Source organism: Cyanistes caeruleus, chromosome 5, assembly GCF_971803275.1.
Source record: "Cyanistes caeruleus chromosome 5, bCyaCae1.hap1.1, whole genome shotgun sequence".
Classification (NCBI taxonomy): domain Eukaryota; kingdom Metazoa; phylum Chordata; class Aves; order Passeriformes; family Paridae; genus Cyanistes; species Cyanistes caeruleus.
This window is the reverse complement of record NC_141705.1, coordinates 1,344,334-1,369,575: the sequence shown is the minus strand read 5'-3', so window position 1 is coordinate 1,369,575 and position 25,242 is coordinate 1,344,334. Positions and strand designations below refer to the sequence as shown.

General features: G+C 53.4%; 1 protein-coding gene across 10 annotated transcripts in view; it reads right to left on the bottom strand.

The window, feature by feature from the left end:
• The window catches only part of EXOC6B (exocyst complex component 6B), a 270,625-nt gene that overhangs the window by 99,059 nt on the left and 146,324 nt on the right, over positions 1-25,242 (bottom strand). For all 10 annotated transcript variants that reach the window (XM_086891657.1, XM_086891661.1, XM_086891662.1 and 7 more), the window contains 10 exons: positions 18,767-18,850; positions 18,588-18,634; positions 16,651-16,771; positions 13,659-13,730; positions 12,615-12,712; positions 11,777-11,882; positions 10,830-10,939; positions 6,754-6,865; positions 5,078-5,212; positions 3,550-3,729 (listed from right to left, as the gene is read on the bottom strand). In XM_086891657.1, coding sequence (XP_086747783.1) covers positions 3,550-3,729; positions 5,078-5,212; positions 6,754-6,865; positions 10,830-10,939; positions 11,777-11,882; positions 12,615-12,712; positions 13,659-13,730; positions 16,651-16,771; positions 18,588-18,634; positions 18,767-18,850 — 1,065 coding nt within the window. The remainder of the gene's footprint in view (positions 1-3,549; positions 3,730-5,077; positions 5,213-6,753; positions 6,866-10,829; positions 10,940-11,776; positions 11,883-12,614; positions 12,713-13,658; positions 13,731-16,650; positions 16,772-18,587; positions 18,635-18,766; positions 18,851-25,242) is intronic.

The following is a 25,242-nucleotide window of genomic DNA, read 5'->3' as shown; positions in this document are numbered from 1 at the left end:
GCAGCAGGAACCGACTCTCCCTGGTTAACGCAGGAAGAGGGCGGCCTCGGGAGCCAAATGTTAATTATGCTTTGATTCCCATCAGCGTTTTATTTGCTCAGAGACATTTTTGGGCACTTAGTGGAGCGTTTTGGAATGGTGGCTCCAAACCACCATGACCGTTTCATGCAGCACTGGCATGCACCAAAACCCCAGGAAGTTCTCCGTGAACTTTTCCTGCCCCCCGGCACACGCTGTCCCCACGGCGCTGGCGTCCCCCAGAAAACTGCAACGCGCAAAGAAATTCCAGGAATTCCCAAAAACAAGTGGTTTCCATCATCTCCCACAACGGCAAAGGAAAAATTTGGGATTGCAAGGCCTAGAAAAAGCGGAGGCTCTTTAGGCCGCTGCTCCAGCCGGGATTTTGGGCTGGCTTGTTTTTGCCAGGTGGCCACAGAGGCGGTGGAGGCCTCACCCCTGGAAAAATCCAAGGCCATGGCTCAGGACAGCTTGATCCAGTTGAAGATGTCCCCCCAGAAAAGCACAGCATGCAAACAGACTCCAGGGATTCCCAAAACCAAGTGGTTTCCGTCATCTCCCACAATGGCAAAGGAAAAAAATTGGGATTGCAGCTCCTGCTTGAGCTCCAGAGAAAATGGAAACTCTTCAGGCCACTGCACCAGCCAGGGGTTTGGGCTGGGCTGTTTTTGCTGGGTGCCCAGAGAAATGGTGGAGGGAAAATCCCTGGAAAAACCCAAGGCCGTGGCTCTGGACAACCTGATCCAGCTGAAGATGTCCCTGCTTACTGCAGGGCCTTGGGGGAGGTGGCCTTCAAGGGCCCCTTCCAGCCCAAACTGCTCAATACAACAATTCCAGGATTCCCAAGAAATACAGGAAAAATTCAGCCCAAAGGGGGGAAACATAAACCCAAATCCCGAATCCCGGCTCAGATTCCTTTCAGCTCCTTTCACCCCCTCCCTCTCCAATGCTGAGTCCCAAGGATCTCCCAAGGCCACTGGAGCCTCCCTGGGGCAGCTGGAGCCGTGACCCCGAGAGGTTTTCCTGCAGCTCCGTGGGGACAATGGGTTTCCTCAGCCCCGTCACGGCGCATTTCTGCAGCCTCAGGACTTTGGGCTCAGCTCTTTTCAGTGATGGGGCTTTTTGGAGCTGGAATTTTAGCCCAGGAACTCCGACATGCCTGGGCTGAGGTTCCCTGATGGGCAGGCAGAGGTGTCATTCCAGCTGGGACAAAAGGGAGCAACAAACCTGCACCTCCCGACACCAGGGGAACACCTTTCACTCAGCCAAAATCCCGTAAATTCAATGGGAATCAGCTCTGGAAGATGAGGGCATTTCCAAACCAGGCAGGAGAGCAGGAATGGGTGGTGCTCCGAGGACACCTCATCATCCCAGCATGGGACACAGTCCTGGAGCTACTGGAGCTGTGGAAATCCTGGATTTTATGGGAACCAGGCTGAAAACTCATCTCAAACAGGGCAGCAGCTCCTCTCAGACCCCAAAACTCTCCTGCTTTATCTCCAGTCACACCTCTCATGCTGATGGATCGGGATGGGTTTGGACCAGCTCCACCTTGTCCCCAGAGCCCTGAATATCCTCCTAGAGCTGGAATTCCCCCTTTTTGGAAATGTTCCTTTGCCCTTCTCGCTCTTTCCTTCCCCAGCTGACGCTCATCCCACATTTTTGGTGCTTCAACAAACACCTCCATCATTTCCTGCATGGCTTTGGACAACACCTTGATCTCCTGTGCTCCAGTGGCAAAGCCATGGAATTTCAGTGTGCTCCTACATCAGCCACTGGAAAAACTTCCTGAACCCTAGCAGGATGAAGAACCTGGACACCAAAGGATGTGGAGGCCTTTGGGATGCAGCCTGGTCCCTCCTGGCTTGCTCTCACCTTTCTTTTTCATGGATCTTTGGGTGATCCATCAGCAGCAAAAGGAAAAAAAACCTCCCACCAACGTTAAAAAATCCCAAAGCTGCAGCTCCCACAAGGCCTTCAACCAAACCTGCAGCTGCCCCAACCAGGCTGAGGTGCCTCCAAACCCTGCCCAGGCTTTGGGGAGCTCAGGGGCTGCCCAGCAAAGCCCAGCTTCTCCTCAGCTGGGGCTTTTCTAACCCAGCTCGGGAAGACAAAAGGCTGCCTCGGTCTGTCCTGGTGCTTTTTACACCAACTCGAGTCCTCCCAGCCTCCAAACCAAGCCTGCCTGGCTCCAAAAGGAAACATTAATATTTAAGGAAGATAAATCACTCCTGGCCCACCTCATAAATCACTGTGGGCATCTCCCCCCAGCTCATCTCTGCTGCTTCATGCTCCGGTGCCGAGACCAATCTCCCTGTCAGATTCCATTACTGGCTCCCGAGTATTCCCAGTGTGATGGGTGGAAGGCTCCAGGTGCTAAACCAAGGAGAAATCCTGCCATTTCCAGCCTCTCCTGGCTCTGGAAGGCACCTGCCACAGGACACTTGGACGTTTGGGACAAACCTGGCCAGGATCCGAGTCCTGCCCAGGAGGCAACACCTGATTTACCTGTGGATTTGCCAGTTTGTCCCACTGATAACAGAGCTGGGAAAGCCACTGCTCCTCACCACAGGAAATCCTTTTTTGGGGGCTTCTCCCCCCCAGGAAATCAGCCTGAGCTCCCCCTGCTCCCTGACCCTCCTGCTGGGATGGGGATGCCCAAGGACACGAGGCCGCAGTTTGGGGGTGCGGCACCTCCCAAATCAGCTCCTTCCAGAGGAGAATCCCAGGGCACAGACAGAGTGAAGGAAGCTGCCACTGGGGAATATTAAATCTTCCCTTCCTGTTTATTCCCAGCTCGTGAAAGCAGCAAACAAATCCCAGTTTTGTAAAGAAAGGAAGATGTGAGATTGCTTTTAGAACAACCACAGAGTTCAGGGGATTTGCTGTTTCAAAATAACCTGCTGATCCCAGCTCCTCCCGAGTGTGTATCCACACAGGCTCAGAACAAATCCCATTTAGAGGAGGAAAAAAAGCTGCTGGAGCAAAAAGGAACCTCCCTGGTGATTGGATTTTTCCTACCAATGAGACACCACTCAGCTGACTGCAAAAAGCAACATAAAGCACATTTCTGATGGCAACAGCAGCATAAACACGGGGACTTGAGACAGCAGAGGGAAGAAAGAAACATCTGGTGCCTTCCAAGGGAGCAATATTGGGATGGGAGGCATCAGGGACCTGACAAACAGGTCAGGAAATGCAGCTGTAGTTTGAGTAACGCACCCATAGGCTGGATTTTTCTGGGGAAAAAAAAAAACCCTGGATGGCCATGAACTGGAAGTTAAAATATCTAAAATACAGGTGGGGAATAAATTGCGATCCTGCTGGCAGGTGGTGGGCTGGGATGGAGACACCACCCCACAAAATCCGACTTGTAAATCATTGGGAGAGTCCTACTGGAGCCCAGCTCGTGGTGGCAGGTGAAACACCTGTGGAATTGTTCCTCCATCCTCCCCAGCTCCAGGCCCTGTGCCCAGCACGCCCCAGCGAGTCCCCAGTGCCACCCGGGGCAGGAGGGAGGGAAGGGCTCACCGGGAGGTGGGTGAACACGGCGAAGGTGCTGCGCAGGAAGCCGATGAGATCCACCAGGTAGTCGCTGGCCCGGCTGCCCGGCTCCAGGGCCATCCAGTCGTAGTCTGCCAGCTGCAGGAACTGGTCGATCTTCTGGTTGAGGTTGGTGTAGATCTCCTCCTCGGCGGCGTGCCGGGCGTCCTGGGAATGAGACCAAGGTGTGGGATGGGGGCTCCTCACAAGCAAAAACCTACATGAGATCGGGGCTCCACACCTCTGAGATCCCACATGGGATGGGGGCTCCACACCTCTGAGATCCCACATGGGATGGGGGCTCCACACCTCTGAGATCCCACATGGGATGGGGGCTCCACACCTCTGAGATCCCACATGGGATGGGGGCTCCTCACCACTGAAATCCCCCATGGGATGGGAGCTCCACCCTACTGAAATCCCACATGGGATGGGGGCTCCACACCACTGAGACCCCACATGGGATGAGGGCTCCACCCTACTGAAATCCCCCACGGGATGGGAGCTCCACCCTACTGAAATCCCACATGGGATGGGGGTTCCTCACCACCCTCTAATGGGGCAGGAGCTTTGCCCAACCTTTAGGCCGGGAGGTGACACAACCCCACAGCTCAAGGAGGCAACCACGAGGCTGCTGCAGGCTGCAGCTGGTGGGACAGGACCAGCAGGTGGTGGTGGGCAGGACAGAGCTGGATCCTGCCCCTGCTGTGACCTGAGGGCAGCTCCAGAGGGGCTGGAGCAGAGATTGGCTGCAGTGGTGGGAACCTGGTGCTGGTGACACCGAGGTTGTGGTTCAGGCCCTGGGTGGGCTGTGCAGGAGCTGATGATCCTTGTGGGTCCCTACAGCTCCGAACATCCCATGATACCGAGACGGGAGAGGAACATTCCCCATGGAAACCCCACCAAACGCAGGGCAGGGCTGGGGTTCAGGAGCCTCCATGCCAGAGGAAGGGCAAACAGGTGGAAAATTCCAGGATGGACTTCCTTGGGAACACCAGCCTGGGTTACCCTGAGGCAAAGCCTCACCAAACCGATTCCTGCTGTTCCCACCTCTGGATCTCCACGGGACACAACTCAGACACCTCACTCAACCCAGCCAGATCCGACATAAAGCATCGGGATGAACGCTCCTGGAGCGGGATTTAAAGGCTGGAAAATCTGGGAGTTTCTGTCAGCCCCGATTTTTAGGGGATAATGCAAAAAAGGAGTGGAAAGATGGAGAAATACAAATTCTGGGTGGAAGAGGAGCCTGGTGTCCATGACACAGCACTCCAACAGCACAGTGAGGATTTATTTAAATAAGAAATAAATTACCGGGCTTTATTTTAAAATCTCCTTAATCCTTCAGCTAATTAGGGCTGTAAGCTAAGGAGAAAACCTCCCATGATCTCGACAGGAGCAACGCTCCAGAGGACAAACCCAAAGCCGTGGCGCAACCTTCCCAAAATAGGCCCGAATTATCCTTGGGCTCAGCCCAGCAGATCCCTCTGGGGCATGGAGCCCCCGCCCCGCTCACCTTGAAGGTGGTGGTCCCGTAGAGCTTGGTGGTGTGGACGGTTTCGGGGAGGACGTTGGTGATGTTGGTGATGAACTCCTCCAGGAACTTGCAGGATTTCTCCAGGTGGGTGGTGTTGATGATGATCTGTACGAGCTGGGAAGGCAAGGAAGGGTTTCAGCCCCGCTGCCAGGTGAAGGGATGCCAATTCCATGGAATCCTGGCGTGAAAAGCTGACGCTGTGCAAACACCCCGAGCTTTGATACAGGCTCCAGTCTCTCCCCCTTTAACAACACCTAAATCCAAGATAATTTTGGGGGGGAGGCATTTCCCATGACAGCCACTAATACCACGGGAGGCGATTTTATTTTTTTGGAAGGACTTTCCTACATTGAGCTGTCACTCAGGGCTCCCCAAAAAACTGCCAGGACACATCAGGAGGCTCCTGGCTGCCGCTGAACCCGAAAAAGAACCCAAACTTGAGTGACACCGAGCAGCATCACACGGGCCCTGAACAAAGGAACCAGGAGGTTCCTCTGGCAGGTGTGGGGTGGGCAGATCTCTGCCAGCCCCCGGGGCAGCAGAACGCCCTGGGTTGGTGTCATTTCACTGCTGGAGCGTGGCGGGGCTGTCTGGAGCCACCTCCCGTGCAGGAAGGGTTTGGAAACGCTCCCAAATCTGAGGGAGATTGGATTCATCAGCGATTTCGGAGGAGCAGGCGCAGAAATTGCGGAGTGACACCACGAAGGTCCCAGCACTGGCGCTGGTGGTGTCAGAAAGGTGGTGGTGACACCTCGGGAGGTTCAGCCTGGACACTGGGAAGGAAAAGAGACACTGGAAAAGGTGCAGAACTGGAACAGGGTGTCCAGAGGAGCTGTGGGATGTCTGAGAGAAAGGAAAAGTTGGGAAGGGAAAGCCACGGTTGACGTGATCCAAGGCAGCAATAATTAATTAAGCAATTAATAATACCTTGGTCAATACCAGCACACAGAGGTCACACCTGCCCTGGGGACCTGCAGATTTACATGGATTAAAATCATCAGAAACCTGATTTTGTAGAGAGAAAAGGATGGAGCACCGAGAAAATCCCACATTAGGGTTTGTGCCACAGCAACGTGCTGAACCCACTCAAACATCGCCTGGAAACGAGGATTGCTGCCCCGTTCCCTCACATTTCCACCTTGGATCTTCCCTGGCCCTCCCTGAAGTCCTCTGACTTTTATTCAGTTCCAAAAAATGAAGACAGCAAAATTCACAGCCAAAAGCAAAGAAACCTCTTCACTTTGCCACAATCCAAAGTTCCCTCCTTTGTCCAACAACGGTTCCATTGTTTTCGTATTTCATATCCCAATATTTCATGGAATGCTCCAAACCAGCACCTCCAAAGGTGCTTGAAGGAGCTCCAAGGGACCTCCTGTCACCCTGCCCTGGAATCCCACAATCCAGAAACAGTTTGGCTTGGAAGGGACCTCAAAGATGATCTAATTCCATCTCCAACACTTCCCACGATCCCATGTGGATCCAATGTCCAACCTGGCCTTGGGCATTCCCAGGGATCCAGGGGCAGCCAGAGCAAATCTGGGAATTGCAGCCCAGGCAGGAATTCCTTGCCAAGATCCCAGCCCAATCTCCCCTTTCCCACTGGAAGCCATTCCCTGGCTCCTGTCCCTCCATTCCCACGGGAATCCACATCCCACCTCTGTCAGTCCAACGTTTTTCCTCTTGATCACGTTCTGTAAACAGTTGCTCAGGGTCCGGGTCAGCAGCAGGTTTGTGGATTTTCTGATCATGTCATCCACCTCCGTGGAGCTGTGAAGTGAAAGGGAAAGAGGAATTTCCAAGATGCTCCATGGAAAGAAAATCAGGGATTCTCCTCATCCTCCTTCCCAACTCTCCCCTGCCTCATCCCTGAGCAGCTGTGCAGTGCTCACGTGTTTTAAATACATCAAAATAAGCCAATTTTGGCCTTTTTTATCCATGTTTTAGGAGGAAAGGTGGATTAACACCAGCAAATTCCACATTCCTCGGCCTCCCATCCCAGAGGGGCCGGTGCAGCCCAAGGAAGAGCCACCCATGGCAGCCCCACCTCAGCGCTGGGGATTCGAATGTGAGTCCAGGGGAAAAGATCTGCAGCGGTGAAACCCCAAATCAAATCCCCCAAAATTCCCCTCTCAGCCCTTTCCGGGCTTTTAGACAAAATTACAGAACCATGGAATGGTTTGGGTTGGAAGGGATCTTAAAAGAAAACTGGGAAAATTGCAGGAGTGAAATGAGGGCACTGGGAATGGGTTTAAGAAGGAGACACTTCCAAAGATCCCTGTATTTCCACACAGGGGCTCCTCGGCACAGCACAGCTCCCAGAATCCCAGAATCCCAAAATAGTTTGGGTGGGAAGAGACCTCAAATCCCATTCCCACCCCATCCAAAGGGCAGGGACAGCTCCCAGATCCCAGCCCCACTGTCCAGCCTGGCCTTGGGCATTCCCAGGGATCCAGGGGCAGCCATGGGAAATCTGGGAATTGCAGCCCAGGCAGGAATTCCTTGCCAAGATCCCAGCCCAATCTCCCCTTTCCCACTGGAAGCCATTCCCTGGCTCCTGGCCCTGCAGCCCTTGGCCCCAGTCCCTCTCCAGCTCTCCTGGAGCCCCTGCAGGGACTCTCAGCATTCCCTGCATTTTGCCCTTCTCCAGGGGAACATTCCCAGCTTGGCTCCAGTATTGGAACACCAGACAGGAAACTCCTGCACCCCATTCCTGCCCTTTCCCAGGTGTCTGGAACAGCAGCACTGCTGGAATTTGGGGGTTTGGCCCCTCCAAGGTGCTCACGGTGCCACTGCTCCTTTCTCCAGGAGGTTTTTCCAACCCACCCTGCTAGAGGCTCCTTGGATCTGAATTAGCCCTGGCAGCACTGGGAATTGTCCCCCGCAGTCAGGGGCAGGAGAGGGAATTCCCAGCGGGAAGGCCGGGAAGTGTCCCGGTAAATCCAGCCCCTGACCTTTGGCTCTGTCTCCTGCTCCACCTGGCAGAGGAGCCACGTCACAAAGCCGGGATTGACATGGGAAACAGAATCCAACCTTGAAGTTATCCCGGGAGAAAGGTGGGGGATGCTGGGATGCTGCAAGTGGGGGGAGGGAATGGGTGAGGTGGGATCTTGGGAAGGAATTCCTGGCTGGGAGGGCAGGGAGGCCCTGGAATGGAATTCTCAGATTTGCTGTGGCTGCCCCTGGATCTCTGGGAATGCCCAAGACCAGGTTGGACACTGGGATTGGAGCAGCCTGGGACAGTGGGAGCTGTCCCTGAACTTTGTATCCCAAGTTTTTGCAGGAGTGGGGCTTCGTTTGCAGAAAATCCCCAATCCCAACCCAAATCTTGGTGGATTAGAGGTGATCCATCTCATCCTTCACCGTTTCCCAAAGATATTCCCTCTTGTCCCATGGGAAATCCCACTGGGAAAAGCCAGGGGATACTTTTAAAGGCAACCTGATGAACTCAGCTTGTAAAAGGGCAAAAGTGCTGAGGAGATAAAGGGAGATAAAGGGAATTTTCCTGCTCTAATCCAATTAATAGAGCCAATAATAAAAACTCCAAGCCCTACAAACCCACTCAGAGCTTCCCTCAAGTGAAGCAAATCCCACATAAAGGAGAACCCTCCCATCCAACAAACACAAGGAGCTGCTTTAACAAAATAATTAGGGGGAAAAAAGAAAAAAATAAATAAAAAAAAGCAAGAGGCGCGCTTTGGGCCGTGGGCTGTGCTGTGCAGGAAAAGGCTGGAAGGGAACTGTCTGGGATAATGACAGCTCCTGTCCCGGATCCCGTGGCAGCTGCAGTGACCTCCAGGCCCCCGTGACTGACGGGCTGACCCCCAGCACTCCGGGGTGCTCCGTAAATGACAGGGCCAGGGAAAAAAAGAAAGGGAAGAGAAAAGGGAACTCGCTGGCGGCTTTGTAGCCAAGCTTCCTAATAAAACCTAATTCAAGCTGTCAGGGTGAAATGAAGAAAGTGTCAACAGGGGTTTGCAGAGAAATATTCCAAATGTTTGGCTCCGAGAGCCGGAGCGGGGATCCCCTCCCCCCGCTGCTCCGAAAGGGCTGGAGAATCCAATGTGGAAAGGAATTTTAATGAGGGGTGCGGAGGGAGCCCCGGGAGGGACCCACGGGGACACTTCTGCTCCCTGTCCTGCCAAAGCCAATCATCCCGGGATGGGGAAGCTCCGGAGGGAGCGCTGCCGGAGCCGCATCCACCGGGAATGGGCTCTGGAAAGGGAGAGGGGCCACGGTGGCCATGGGAGCCACCAGAGAGGAGCTGAGGAGAAACTCCTCAGCTCCCAAACCAAGCAGGGACCTGCAGGGAAAATGCTTCTCCAAATCGGCATTCCTGGCTCCAAGGAGAGCAGGGAAATCCAGGAGAGCCTGGGGCAGACGCCGGAAGGGCTGCTGAGCCCCCGGAGCTGTCCCAATGGGGCAGGCATGGAATAGGTTGGGTGGGAAGGGACCCTAAATCCCATCCCTGTCCTCATCCCCATCCCATTCCATGGGCAGGAACAGCTCCCAATATCCCATTGAGATCCAATCCCAATGTCCAGCCTGGCCTTGGGCATTCCCAGGGATCCAGGGGCAGCCATGGGAAATCTGGGAATTGCAGCCCAGGCAGGAATTCCTTGCCAAGATCCCAGCCCAATCTCCCCTTTCCCAGTGGAAGCCATTCCCTGGCTCCTGGCCCTGCAGCCCTTGGCCCCAGTCCCTCTCCAGCTCTCCTGGAGCCCCTGCAGGGACTCTCAGCATTCCCTGCATTTTGCCCTTCTCCAGGGGAACATTCCCAGCTCTCCCAGCCTGGCTCCAGAGCAGAGGGGCTCCAGCCCTGGAGCAGCTCCGGGGCCTCCTCTGGATTTACTCCAGCAGCTCCAGGGTCAGGTCATGGCCGGGATACAAAGCTCCCAAGGAGCTGGAACTTCCCAATCCCCAATCCAGCCTCCTGTTTTTCCAGGGAAGGGAAGGAGGATGGATCCTCCCAGGCAGACTCCTGTCCATCACTCCTCAGCCTCTCCTGAGCTGCTCACGCTGCTGCTGCAAAAGCAAAGCCTCAGCTCCAGCTCCTGGCAGAGCCTGCTGCTCTTCAGTCTCACACACGTACACATGGGTGAAACGAGCCTCAAAGCACCTCAGGATGGAGCAGGGAGAGTAAACACATGGAATATTTGCAGGCTTTAAAAAAAAAAAAATAAAAAAAAATCACATTATTTGTATATAAACTCCCTGAAGGAACAAGAAAAACAAAAGCACGAAAGGAGCAGCTGAAACTCGTTCCTGACCAAAAATCCAACCCTCAGAGTCTTCCTGACAAGGCTTTCATGGAACCACAGGATTCCCACTCCTTGGGGAGCAGGGAGGAGAGGCTGGTGGGGTCAGGCAGCAGGCCCTGGTGACAAGTGGCCATCGCAGCCTTTCTCCAGACACCCAGGTTCATCTATTTATTAAAATAACGCTGCAGAAGCACCTGGGAGGAAGCAGCCCCTCCCTCCTCACACAACTGGGATTGTCCTGGGAGCCCAGAATTCCCTGGAAGTGCCCAAGGCCGGGCTGGAGGAGGCTTGGAGCATGGTGGGAGGTGTCCCTGTGATGGGCTGGCACCAGGTGACCCCCAAAGCTCCTTCCAACCCAAACCATCCTGGGATTGCCCCCTCCAGGAGAGGCCCCACTGCTCCAGGGCCACTTCCAAAGGGACAGAATCCATGTCTGGAGCCAGCTGAGCTCTCCCAGTGCCAACCTTTCCCACCTGAGGTGAAGGTCTTCAGAGAACTTGAGGCAGGCGTAGATGAACTCCTTGATCTGGCTGTAGACCTTGGGAACGAACTCCGAGAAGGGGAACTTCTTTGGGAAGGGTTGCTGGAAAACACGGGAGGGAATTCCAGAGGGAGGGCAGGGACAGCAGCGAGATCCAGGCAGGCAAAGGAATTCTGGGGTTTGTCCTGGATTTTATGAACACTTCGGCCAAGGGGAGCAGATAATCACAAATGGCACCTGGAGCCAGGTGGGGTTTGGGGCCATCCCCTCATTCCCTCTCCCAGCTCCCTTCCTCTCCCTCCTTGGGAACACCTGGAATTCCTCCCACACCGTACACGAGGCATTTTCCCGGTCACCTCCTCCTGGCGCTGCCCAACAACCCCCCAAACCAGGAGGAAACGGATTTTCCAACACCAGATTTTCCCAGCTTTCACCCCCAGAGCTCAAAGCTGAAGCCCAGGACTGAATTTTGGGGCAGGACACAGAAATCAGAGCCCTTGACTGGGATCACCGGGGTTGGATTTGCTGCCTGCAGGATTTAGGGAACACCAGGACACACTTGGGTTTTCCAAGCTCGTGCAAAGGCCAAGATCCACCACTTTTTTGGGCTCTTTTTCTCTAAATATGAGACTGAAACAAATAAAGGCCAATCCCAGGGTCCATAATACGGGAACAAAATGCCAGTGGAAGTGGATATTTCTACCTGTGAACACTCTGAGAGGAACACAAATCACACTTCCCGTATCCACACCAGGAGAAATGCATCCCATGGGAGGAATATTTGTTCTTTCCCGTTGTTTTCCTTTCTCTTTTAACGTTTATTTGGACTGGGGGGATGATTTGGGGTTTATGTTTTTATCCTTTCAATGCCCACAAAGGCTGTGAGGCTCTCCTGCCCCAACAGCCAGGCCAGGCCTCTCTCCCCATTCCAAAATTCACCTTTTCAAGTTCAGCATCCTGGAATGGGAACTGTCCAACGATTTTCTTATAAACTTCTTCATTTGACACCGGGATGGGGCTGTAGTTGTCTGAGTCAAGGATGTTTCTGGGGAAAGAAGAGTTGGAGGGACGACTGTGAGGGGAAAGTTTTCCTGCTGGGTCAGGACATTCCCCCGGAGGCTGGTGCCAGGCCAAGGGGTGATCCCAAATTCCTGCAGCAGCAGCCAGGCGTATCCCGAAGTGGCCACAGCTCGGTGATGGAGCAAGGACACAGAATCATGGAATGGGTTGGGTGGGAAGGGATCCTAAATCCCATCCAGTGCCACAGGGGCAGCTCCCACTGTCCCAGCTGGATCCAATCCCAGTGTCCAACCTGGCCTTGGGCATTCCCAGGGATCCAGGGGCAGCCATGGGAAATCTGGGAATTGCAGCCCAGGCAGGAATTCCTTGCCAAGATCCCAGCCCAATCTCCCCTTTCCCACTGGAAGCCATTCCCTGGCTCCTGGCCCTGCAGCCCTTGGCCCCAGTCCCTCTCCAGCTCTCCTGGAGCCCCTGCAGGGACTCTCAGCATTCCCTGCATTTTGCCCTTCTCCAGGGGAACATTCCCAGCTCTCCCAGCCTGGCTCCAGAGCAGAGGGACTCCAGCCCTGGAGCAGCTCCGGGGCCTCCTCTGGACTCTCTCCAGCAGCTCCATGGCAGGGGTGACACTGGATGGGCTTTAAGGCCCCTTCCCACCCAACCATTCCCTGATTCCATAATTAATCCCTAAAAAATCTTCCACTCAGGGCCCAAAACTCCTCAGTGAGAGCTCTCAGGTGCTTCCTCCAGAGCCTCTCACCTGAACACTCCTGCCCATTTCTTCAGCAGGGTCTCGCTGTACTGGTCCTGGATCTCCAGCAGCATGTCGAAGAGCTGGTTCACGGGGAAGCCGTAGCCCTGTGCGACGGGAGGGAAGGGAATGAAGCCTCCAGTGGGCAGCTGGAAATTGTCTGTCCTGAACAGGGGAAAATCCTCCCCCAGCACCACCCCTGGTGCTGCTGGAGGGGTTCAGGGGGCAACTGAGCCGGGGAGAAGCCCCCAGAGCCACCCGAGGCCTGCGTGAGGCGGCCGAGGCCTGCTCCTTGCACAGAGCCAGGCTGTCCCTCAGGTGATCCTCACCCAGAAATACCAAAATCAGAGCTTGGCCAGCCTGGATTAGCAGAGCCATCAGGGTGTCCCTCAGGTGATCCTCACCCAGAAATACCAAAATCAGAGCTTGGCCAGCCTGGATCAGCAGAGCCATCAGGCTGTCCCTCAGGTGATCATCACCCAGAAATACCAAAATTAGAGCTTGGCCAGCCTGGTTCAGCAGAGCCAAGCAGGGTGTCCCTCAGGTGACAGGGAATTGTTACCAGAGTGACCAGGTTGTGCAGAGAAGCCAAAGGGATGGTGGCTTTCTCCTTTCAGCTAGCTCTAGCCTGGTTCCATGAGCTGAACAGCCATGAGTGGATAAAGGACATTTTCAAATACAGCATTATCCAAAAGCAAATGCTTTCCAAGGTGGTCTGAGATTTAACCCAAAGCAGAGCTTATCAGGAAATGTGCACACTTCTGATTGAAACAAGAAGTGCTGAAGCAGCATTGTAGTACACTTTTTTTACACATTGGCACCCAGAAATGCCAAAATTGGCCAGCTTGGATCAGGAGAGCCAAGCAGGGTGTCCCTCAGGTGATTGCAGCCCAGAAATGCCAAAATGAGAGCTTGGCCAGCCTGGATCAGCAGAGCCAAGCAGGGTGTCCCTCAGGTGATCCTCACCCAGAAATGCCAAAATCAGAGCTTGGCCAGCCCAGCTCAGCCCCGCTGGAGCGGCACCGGACAAAGAGAGGCCCGAGCCCCGCGTACCTGGAGTGTGTCGGCGAAGAGCACGATGAGGTTCTTCAGGTCCAACACCAGGCTGGGGTCGGAGCAGTAGGACTGGAGAGGAGGGCAGAGAAGAAGAGCTGTGACCGCGTGGCCCGGCACAGAGCCCGGCCCAGAACCAGCAGCTTCACCCCGTGAGGATTGTGAGGGCTGGGCTGCTCAGGGTGCCGCGGCTCCCCAGGCTGGGGAAGGCTTTGGGCTGCTCAGGGTGCCTCAGCTCCCCAGGCTGGGGAAGGCTTTGGGCTGCTCAGGGTGCCTCAGTTCCCCAGGCTGGGGAAGGCTTTGGGCTGCTCAGGGTGCCGCGGCTCCCCAGGCTGGAGAAGGCTTTGGGCTGGGCTGCTCAGGGTGCCGCGGCTCCCCAGGCTGGGGAAGGCTTTGGGCTGCTCAGTGTGCCTCAGTTCCCCAGGCTGGGGAAGGCTTTGGGCTGTCTGCCCAGGGTTCCATGGCTCCCCAGGCTGGGGAAGGCTTTGGGCTGCTCAGTGTGCCTCAGTTCCCCAGGCTGGGGAAGGCTTTGGGCTGGGCTGCTCAGTGTGCCTCAGTTCCCCAGGCTGGGGAAGGCTTTGGGCTGGCTGCTCAGGGTGCTGCGGTTCCCTGGGCTGGGGAGGGCTTTGCGCTGCCCCAGAGATACCCGAGGTGTGCCTGAGACCCCACAGGAGCCGGATCCCGCAGCGCCGGGACAGGGACAGTGCCTCTCATCTAATATTTACCGTGTTGTGTCTGACGGTAATGAAGCATCTCAGCCAGGCATCCACAGCCTGGGCCGAGGGCAAACACGCTGGATTCCAGCTCCAGAGCAGGAATTTATCCCGCTCCAAACCCCCCAGACACAACCCCGTGTCCCAGAGCCGCCCCAGTCCCCCCCAGGCTTCCCAGGAGCAGCCAAAAAAACCCTCCCCATGCTGAAAAATGTGAAGTTTGAGACAGAGCCTGCCCAAATATAGAATCAGCGATCCCAGGCTGGAACGAGAGCGGGATTTAAAGCTCGCTGGAAACTCCAGGAGGAACGACCCCATTAATCAGCGGGAAGGACTGGGAGACACACGTTTTCCATCTCCCTGTCCAAAAAGGAGAGTCAGGAAGAAAGATAATGCCCTGAAGCATCGCAAGTGATTAAAGATGTCCCCGTCTGCAGCGAGGAGGAAAATCCAGGGATAAATTTGTCTGCCTCGGAAGAATGGAAATGGCCCTGGCAAGGTGAGAGCTTTCCCTCAGATCCCAGTTTGGGATGCACTGGTTTAACTGGGAGCGCTCGGAGCGAGTTGGGAAATCACGGAATGTTGGGTGAGTGCTGCAGGAGCCTCCCCCGGCAGCCGCTGAGCGCGTTCCTTCTGGCACCGCTTGAAACAACCCGAGTGGCAACAAAGCTGGGAACACCGAAAAACCCCGTGCCTGGCTCAGCCTCCTGCTCCCAGCCCCGAGAAAATCCCACCCGAAACGAAAACAAACACAGGCTTGCAGCCCCGTGGGGGTTGGTGTTTATCCCCTCTGCCTGCACAGCAGCTCATGGGAAGGAGGCAAATTTCCAGTCACCCCGATGGGGAACACCAGGAATCTCCTGGGGTCCCTCATCCCACGGAGATCCAGGTGCAGGGAATGGTGAGGGGTGGAAAGGACCTTCAAACCCAGCCGGTTCCACCTCCTCCCCCTGCACCAGGATGCTCCCAGCCCGGTGCTCGTGTCCATCTCTTCCCACATTTTCACCCCAGGTGCTCCTGGCATTCTCTCTCCCTGGATTTGGTTTTCCAGCCCATTTTCCAGCCATGAAATTTAAGGGACCGAGATGATCTTTAAGCTCCTTTCCAAGCCAAACCACTCTGGGATTCTCTGATCCTGTATAGGACAAGGCCATGTCTCAATGTGCCAAAAAAGATCCTTTTCCCCCCATTTTTTTGGGACAAATCCACTTTCCAGTCACTCAGATGGGGAGGGGGAACACTGGGAATCTCTGGGGTCCCTCATTCCACAGGGATTTAGGTCCAGGGAATGGTGTGGGGTGGAAAGAACCTTCAAACCCAGCCGGTTCCATCTCCTCCCCCTGCACCAGGATGCTCCCAGCCCGGTGCTCGCGTCCATCTCTTCCCACATTTTCACCCAAAAATGCTCCTGGGGTTCTCTCTCCCTGGATTTGGTTTTCCAGCCCATTTTCCAGCCATGAAATTTAAGGGACCAGGTTGATCTCTAAGCTCCCTTCCAACCCAAACCACTCTGGGATTCTCTGATCCTGTATCGAACAAGGCCATGTCTCAATGTGCCAAAAAAAGATGCTTTTCCCCCCCATTTTTTGGGACAAATCCACTTTCCAGTCACTTGGATGGGGAGAGGGAACACCGGGAATCTCCTGGGGTCCCTCATCCCACGGAGATCCAGGTGCAGGGAATGGTGAGGGGTGGAAAGAACCTTCAAACCCAGCCGGTTCCACCTCCTCCCCCTGCACCAGGATGCTCCCAGCCCGGTGCTCGTGTCCATCACTTCCCACATTTTCACCCCAGGTGCTCCTGGGGTTCTCTCTCCCTGGATTTGGTTTTCCAGCCCATTTTGCAGCCATGAAATGTAAGGGACCGAGATGATCTTTAAGCTCCTTTCCAAGCCAAACCACTCTGGGATTCTCTGATCCTGTAACGGACAAGGCCATGTCTCAATGTGCCAAAAAAGATCCTTTTCCCCCCATTTTTTGGGACAAATCCGCTCCCTCTGCTGGTGCTCCTCAAAAATTATGAATGAAATAATGATGAAAATATAAAAGCACTGTTTTACCCTCCCAAATAACGAGTTTGGAAGGGAAATTCTGCCAACCAAGAGGCCAAAAAAGCTGGAGAAAGTGAATTTTCCGTGTGTCCGCGTCGCTCCTTTAAACACTCATCGGAAAAGAGGGAAAACAAAGAATCCCAAAGGAAAAAAAAAAAAAAAAAGGGCAGAACTGCAGCACGTCAAGGACAGTCAAGCAACAGCTGAGCTCTGCCGGGCTTTTACTCACGGAGTGAGTCCTCAGGGCGGCGATGGTTTTGGACAGGGCCATCTCCCACAGCTCATCAATGTAGGCGCGGTTCACCAGGCCCTGGGTCGTGTGCAGGATGTGATCCTCCACCACAAAAAACCTGAAACGCCACAAAATGCCCCCAAAACCTCAGCTCTGGCACAGGAAAAGCCAGAGCCCCCAGGGCCAGCTGGGATTTGGGGGATCTGTCAAATCCAGGCGGCTCCAAAGGTTTTGTTCCCTGGTTTTTGACAGCGCTGGATTGGAGGAGATGAAACCCTGCAAATTCTGTGAGTGCACAAAGGCAGAATTCCCTCTCCACCAGTTCTCTACCTCGTTCTTCCCGCAAGAACCAGGGGTTAAACTCTGCTCCAGCCAGAGGCCGTCCCATCACAATTGGGGAAAATGCTCTGGTTGCAGGGAAAAGTGATTTATCCATAGGGAAAACTGATTTATCTGCATGGAAAACTGATTTATCTGCAGGGAAAAGTGCTTTATCCGCAGGGAAAACTGATTTATCTGCAGGGAAAAGTGCTTTATCTGCAGGGAAAAGTGCTTTATTCACAGGGAAAACTGCTTTAAGTACAGGGAAAAATGTTGGAACTGCAGGGAAAACTATCTGCAGGGAAAACTGCTTTATCTGCAGGGAAAACTGCTTTATCTGCAGGGAAAACTGATTTATCCATAGGGAAAACTGCTTTATCCATAGGGAAAAGTGCTTTATTTGCAAGGAAAACTGATTTATCTACAGGGAAAAATGGTTTATCTGCAGGGGAAAATGTTGGAACTGCAGGGAAAACTGCTTTATCCATAGGGAAAACTACTTTATCTGCAGGGAAAACTGCTTTAAGTACAGGGAAAAATGTTGGAAGTGCAGGGAAAATCCTCCCTGCCACCCAGCTCCACCTCGTGCTCCCAGCCATTCCCAGACAATCAACCCACTCCAATCTCCAGGTCCCAACTCTGCTGCTCCAAAAGGAAGTGTTTTCCAGGGAATGAGGGTGAGACTGGACATTTTAATCGGTGTCACACCAATTTCCAGCTGATTTTATCCAAGGAAATCCAGCCCAGGAGCAGGGAGCTGCATGAGGGGAGCAGAGCACGTGGAATTCCTGGAGGTCATAATTAAGTATTGAAATAATTCTCATTATTAGCTGAAGAAACAACGAATCCCCTGCTGTTTTTATGGATCAGCAACCTTTGGAATTCTCCTCTCGGAGCTCAGTTCTGGAAGATTTTTTTTGTCAAATCTGAGTGTGACCAAACAGCAGCTCTGGGGAGCAGAGAATCACCTCCTTCAGCAGGAAAATAACTCAAGAATAATTATTCAATACTGTGTAATCGCTGAGGCAGAAGGGCCCATTCATGGCATTAGAGGGGCAGGAAGATGCACATAAATCCACAGGGATTGTTTACCCTCAAATCCCCAGAAATTCCCAGAAATCCCCAGAAATTCACAGAAACTCCCAGAAACACCCAGAAATTCACAGAAATTCCTAGAAACTCCCAGAAATTCACAGAAATTCCTAGAAACTCCCAGAAATTCACAGAAATTCCTAGAAACTCCCAGAAATCCCCAGAAATCTCCAGAAATTCCCAGAAATTCCCAGAAATGCCCAGAAATCCCCAGAAACTCCCAGAAATTCCCAGAAATTCCCAGAAATTCCCAGAAATCCCCAGAAATTCCCAGGCTGCCAGCAGGTCCCTCCCCGCTCCCCCCAGTGACACAGCAAAGGGGATAAAATTCACTTTGCAACACTTAAAAAGCACAAACCACCTTGGGTTTTTTTTTCATTTTTTTTTCTCTTTTTCTGTCCCGTTTTGGCTTCAAGGACCACCAAAAACAGCAACATTCCCTCCTCTCCCGGTTTTTCTGGGCTCCCCAGCATCCCAGGACACCCGTTTTTAGCAGGGCCGTGTATAAAAGGAACACCTACCCTACAATTTGATTGAAATACTTCCTGTAGCCGTCTAAAGTTTCGTGCTGCAACAAAGAGGGAGGGAGCAGAGGTTAAAACCCAGGTGGCCAAGGGGAAAGGGAGATTTTTGGGATGAGCCAGGGGCAGTGGGAGAGCGGGGATGACGTTCCAGGCTGGGAAGGGCAGGACGAACTGACCATGTTGGAGGGAGGCTGCAGCACCAGCCGAGCTTGTTTTCTCCTCTGCTTCCTGTAGTAGCTCTCAAAGGTCTCCCGGGCTCCCTGGAAAACAGGAAAGGGTCATTCCAGCCGTCAGGATGTGCGGGAAGAGGTCACTTGGAATATAAATCATGGAATAGCTGAGGTTGGAAAAGCCCTCTGAGAACAGCGAGGCCATTGCACTGCCCGTCCCCAAGGGCCACATCCAGGAGCTTTGGAATCCTCCAGGGATGGGCACTCCAAACCTCCCTGGGCAATTCCAGATTCCTTTCCATGTAGGAATATTCCAAATATTCACCCTGAGCTCCCCTGAGGCCGTTCCCTCTCCTCCTGTCCCTGTTCCCTTCGAGCAGATCCCAAATCCCCCCCGGCTGTCCCCTCCTGCCAGGGACTTGTGCAGAGCCAGAAATTCCCCCTGAGCATCCTTTGCTCCAGCCTGAGCCCCTTCCCAGCTCCCTCAGCAATTCTCCAGCCCCTTCCCAGCTCCCTCAGCAATTCTCCAGCCCCTTCCCAGCTCCCTCAGCAATTCTCCAGCCCATTCCCAGCTCCGTTCCCTTCCCTGGCCACGCTCCAGCCCCTCCAGGGCTCTCCAGATCTGTCCCAGCACTGGAGGTGCCCCAGAACAGGGGACAGGCACTGCCCTGGCCCTGCTGCCACCCCAGAGCCAGAACATTCCGTGTCCCAGCTCATGTTCCTCCAGCACAAATGTGGAACTTTCCTCCAAAATCCCGTCCAGGTATCAGAGAATGAAGAGTTTGTGTGCAAAGACCAAGGCCAGCCCCCAGTGCTCGGGCACAGGAACGCTGGGCAGATGTGGGGCATGGGGCTGTGCCCAGCTGCTCTCTGGGCCATAATCTGGGCAAAAATTGGATTTATTGATCCATGGATCTATTTATTGATCCATAGATCAACAGTGATGGTGTCAGCAAAGAGAGGGAGGCACCAAAGGACACCAAAGACACAAACTGGGGGGATTAAAGTCCAGCTTGGACAAGGCTCAGAGCTCCCTGGAATAGCTGAAGATTCCCAATCCACAGATGGGCTCTAAAGGTCCCTCCAAGCGAGCCCTCCTGGGGTTCTGTGGATTCCAGAAGTCTGGAATGTGGGGTACAGCGCTCCACGGACAGCTCCAGAGCTCACTTCTCCCACCGTGGAGTGCCCAGAGCATTCCCATCCCCAAACCTTTCTGTAGGCATCACCCCTGGGCTGGGCTCTGGGGTGGTTTTTGCTCCAGACCAGGCCCCACCTCAGCATCCCAATCCTGGAGAATCCAAGGATCTGCTGCGGAACGCTGGCCCCCCGCCCCGGGCCATCCAACCCCGCGTGTTTCATCCCTGCCCGCTGCTCCCTCCTCCACACCCGCCCTGTTTTCTGTCTGAAATCCGATCACAAACATCTCAGGGAAGGGACAACGTCTTGCTTTGAACTGTTGGGAGCCAAGGGAGGGAGAGAGAGAGAGAGAGAGAAAAAAAACCCCAAAAACAACAAAACAAATCCCAAAAAACCCAACCCGACTCCACCTCATTTAGCATTCACAAAACAAACAACATGCAGCAACAAATATCACCTGAGCGAGGCACCAGCTGTCAACCTGCTCCTCTCCAGAAAATAAATTAATTAAAAGCAAAACCTGATGGTAATTTAATGATTCTCCAGCTGTTGTGGCATTACACAACCAGGCTGCTGAGGGCTTGTGAGGAGCCATAGCCTGACTTGCTCCTTGTTTTTCCCAAGTGCAGCTCCAGGCTCTGGCAGGAATCAGCCCAGGGATGTGCCCAGAGCTCTCCCACCTAATTCTGCCCTTCACAAAGGTGTCAAAATCCATCCAAAAAAAACATTTTAGGTGCTTAAATCCATCTAAAAAATCTTTTCAGGTCCTCAGATCCATCCAAAAAGTCTTTTCAGGTGCTCAGATCCATCCCCAAAACCTTTTCAGGTGCTCAAATCCATCCCAAAAACCTTCTTAGGTCCTAAAATCCAACCCTAAAAACATTTTCTGGTGCTCAAATACATCTAAAAAACTTTAGGTTCCAAAATCCATCCCCAAAACATTTTCAGGTCCCAAAATCCATCTCCAAAATCTTTTTAGGTGCTCAAATTCATCCCCAAAACCTTCATGGGTCCTAAAATCCACCCCCCCAAAGCCTTCTTAGCTCCTAAAATCCATCCAAAAAACCTTTTCAGGTCCTCAAATCCATGCCCAAGCCCTCCCTGCCACTGTGCACGAGCACTCCAAAGGAACGTGGGGATTTCTAAGGTGGATTTTGTCCTGGAGTTCTGCTTTTTGTCCTGGCCCAGTCTCAGGGGGCTCGGGATGAGCAGCTCCTGATCCATGCTGGGCACATCCAGGACACCTGGATCATAAATCCCAGCTTTTTCCTGGAATCAGGTTCAGCATCAGCTTCAATCTATAAGGAATTTGATATTTTAGGAGACAATTTAGAAATGGAAACTGTGAACCAACATCTCCCTGTCAGGGCTCCCCAAAAGCTGTTTCCCTCAGGAAAGGGAAGGATCCCAAGGCAGAAATCAAGGATCTAGAGGTGAGACCCAGAAAAAGGAGGATTAATACAGGTTTCATCAAACCAAGAGATAAAATCAGGTGATGCTTGAAGTTATTAAGTGATAAATTCGGAGCAGGGAGCAGTGACTTCCCTTTGAGGCCCTCTCTAAGGCCTGAACTTGGTGATTCTCAGGATCCTGGAGTTCTCCAGCTCCTCTCCACCACGGGAAAACCAAGGAAAAGGGTTTTTTCACCACTGAGGGGATTGGACTAAAGGGATTTATTAAATTCTGCTGGGCCTTGTCTCTCCAGAGCTCCACAAGGAGCACGAACACCCCTGCTCACCTCCATCCTCACCAACCCCAGCACTGACGCCTTGGGGCGAAGCCACTCGTTAAGCTGGAGGGGATTCATTAAATAATGCATTGCATTAATTAAATAATTGCATTTTGGGGCTGATTTTAAACCAAAAGGGGTTTTTTTGACCATTTCTTTAAGTGATGAACATGTGGCACCCTCAGAGGCGGGAGCAGAGCAAGGCCGAGGTCCCCCCACCGCCACGGGTGGACACTCCCACCAAACACCTCACGCAGTTTCACGCAACATCCACTGGAAATTAATGAGAAACTAATGAGAAATTAATGAGAAACTAATGAGTCATTAATGCATCACTGAACTCGCAGGAGCTGCCATTTCTCCACTGTTTTGTGGTGGCCAGCTCTCCCAGCCTGGCTCCAGAGCAGAGGGGCTCCAGAACCCTGGAGCAGCTCCGGGGCCTCCTCTGCATTTATTCCAGCAGCTCCCCACCATTCCTCTGGGGAATTTTCCCCACCAGCTCCTCAGGATCACCACAGGATGGGGGAGCTCCCCAGGTCCTGGGGGTCAGGGAAGCGCAGGAACCAAAATTCCCAATCCCCACGGGACAAATTCCCTTCCCACGGAGACAAGGCCCAGGCCGCGTCTCCAGCCCTGCTTCACCGGCGCCTTTGAGAGAGGTGAAGCACCCGGAGCACCTTCATCACAATCTGAGGAAATTAAAATTACTTCGGAATCACTTCCAGGGAAAAAAGGTGTTTTCCACAGGCAGGGGAAGCAGAAGTGATGGGAGCTGGGCTGGGAATGCCACAGGGAAGCCCCAACTCCCATCCTTGACTGGATTCTCCTCAGCCTCGGAAGGTTCTGGATGCCACCTCCTCCCTCCAACCCAACAGCTGAACTGCAGCACAAGGGAAGGAGCAGCAGAGGCCTTTGGAACCATTCCCAAAAAAACAAAAATTAAAAAAAAAAAATCAGAGAATCCTATTCACATTTTAGCAGTTTCCCAAAAATTTATGGCGCAGGGACCTGCCAACGTGACCAAAGCCATCCCCGCACGGCACTGCTCCCAGCGTTCTCGTTCCTGAGCCGTTCCTGCATTCCCAGGAATCTGGGACTCCATCTCTCCACCACCCCTCTCGTGACCCTGCTCCCATTTTTCATCCTCCCAGTTCCATCCCTTTCTCCCAAGTGCATTCCTCCCTCATCTCCCCAGATATTCCCATTGCTCCCACATTACATTCTCCTCAAAATGGAAAATATTTCTTCCTGTCCGTGGCAGTTGGAGCTCAGACCACCCAGTTTCCCACATTTCATCTCTTTAGGACTATTCAGCTCCTCAGGTCTCCAGATAATCCATTACTCCTCTGAATTCCATGCCTGAATCCTGTTTTCTTCTGGATAAAAACCCAAAAAAAAGCAGAAAACCAAATGAACACATCAACCAGACCCGGAATATTCCAGAGATGAGAATATTCCACAAGATCCTGAGTTTTCTGGGCTACCCAGCTGAAACTCCGGGTGGGATTTGTGTTTTAGGGACGCTCCTCTCCCACAGTTTGAGGGAGAGAACCAGAGGAAGCGGCCCCTTGGGGAAGTTTAGGATATTTGGGGAAATTCCTTCATGGAAGTGCGCAGGGAGGTTTGGAGTGCCTGTTCCTGGAGGGGTTTCACATCCCCGTGGATGTGGCACTTGGGGACAGTGGTGGAACAGCTGGATCCAACCCCGGAGGGCTTTTCCAACCTCAGCCATTCCATGGAAGCCAGCACTGGGCACAGGAGCTGCTCCTTCCCCACTGGGTTTTAATTCCAGCTTCACCCAGCTCTCAACCCCTCTGAGGGAGCAGAGGAATCCAAAGTACCCGTTCCATGTAATCACCGGTCCAGGAAAAACCCTCAATAACGCCTCATATTTGTAAAATTGCCGGGCAGAACTCTCCTGCTGAAATTAGCCCCGGAGTTCACAGAGTTGGCAGGGAGAGGGGGGTAATTACCAGCGGGGATGAACACCACAGAAGGGAAAACAGAGGATAATCACAAGAAAGCAAAAACAGCAGCTGAACAAACCCAAAAATGTTTCGGGATTCGGGAGCAGCGTGGAGCCGAGAGCCAAGTGGGCTGGGATGACATCAGGAAAAATGTGCTCCCGGTTTTATTCTCCTCCGGGAATGATTGAAATGCACAGGGAAACGGGACTTTGGGAATTCGGGTGGCAATGGTTTGGAGCACAGCAGAAATGAGCCTTGTGCACTTCACCTATTTCCTACCTGGGTAACACGGGGGGTCCATAACCCAACATTCCCGTGGGATGCTGTTGCCTGAGCCATCCCAAACCATCCCCCATCTGGAACACCATTCATCATTCCCTAAAAATCTGTGAATCCTCCGAGTTCTCCCGTTAAAATCCCACCACAACGATGGAGCAAGGAGGGGGATGCGCCACAAGGTCTGCTGAGAAGATTCCTCCTTGGAAAATCCAGCCTGCGCCAGTTTATTGTGGATCTATTGGAAATAAATCCACAGAATCCATGGGAACAGCCCAAATTCACCAGAACAGTCCAGTTTTACGGCCACTGGAGAAGGTTTTTGTACCCCCCACCCACAGAGCAGCTCAGCCCCACCACTGCAGCTCTGGTTTAAATAACCAGGGATGAATCCAGGTTTAATTCCGTGCTCGGGGAATCCTAAACCCAGCACCCACCTGGATTTATCAACACACTAAAATCATGGAATCCTGGAATTGGTTTGGGTTGGAAGGACCTCAGAGCCCCTCCAGTGCCACCCCTGCTGCTGTGGGACACCTCCCACCATCCCAGGGGCTCCAAACCCCATCCAACCCGGAATGGGACAACCAGTAAAGCTTTTGGGATTGGGAATAACGGGAATTCTGGGACCTGCTCCCTCTGTGTGCTCAGCAGAGACCTGCAGAGCACTGGACAAGGTCCATCCACTCTGCAGATGTCCCCAAATTCGGTGAAAACTTGACAGGCTCGAGGCAGGCCCGACCCCTGGTGAGGTCTGGACGGGCTGGAGGAGCTCCCCAACACGCTGACATCCAAAAGCACAAATCCCAAACATCCCTCAGGGAAAGGGAGAAGCCCTGAACCCCTCACAAACTCGGGCTTGGGAGACCCTCTGTGGATAAAGACGGGAATTTTGGGTAGACGGGAAGTTTTTCCAGCAGGAGAACAATAAAAATCCCTGAGGCTGGTTGGAGCAGGGTAACACCAGGGTGTGGGGTTTGATCCCTGGATGATTCCCTCCAGAGCTGGAGCCTTGTGAGACCCTTCCAACTCAGAACTTCCTGTGATTCCATGAAGCAGCAGCGGGAATTCACAAAGCTGCATCCCAATCTCCACCCCTGGAACCCTTCCAGGCCAGGCTGGACAAATCCCTGGGAAATCTGGTCTGATCTCCCAGATCCAGGCAGGAGGTTGGATTGGAGCCATCCTGAGGTCCCTTCCCACCCCAGTGGCCCCATCCTGGGATATCAGGATGGCCCCATCCCGGGAGATCCAGGTGGCCCAATCCCAGGAGATCCAGGTGGCCCCATCCTGGGATACCCAGGTGGCCCCATCCCAGGACATCCCTTCCCAGGCAGGTTGCACAGAGCTCTGGAGCCTCCGAGTGTCCCACA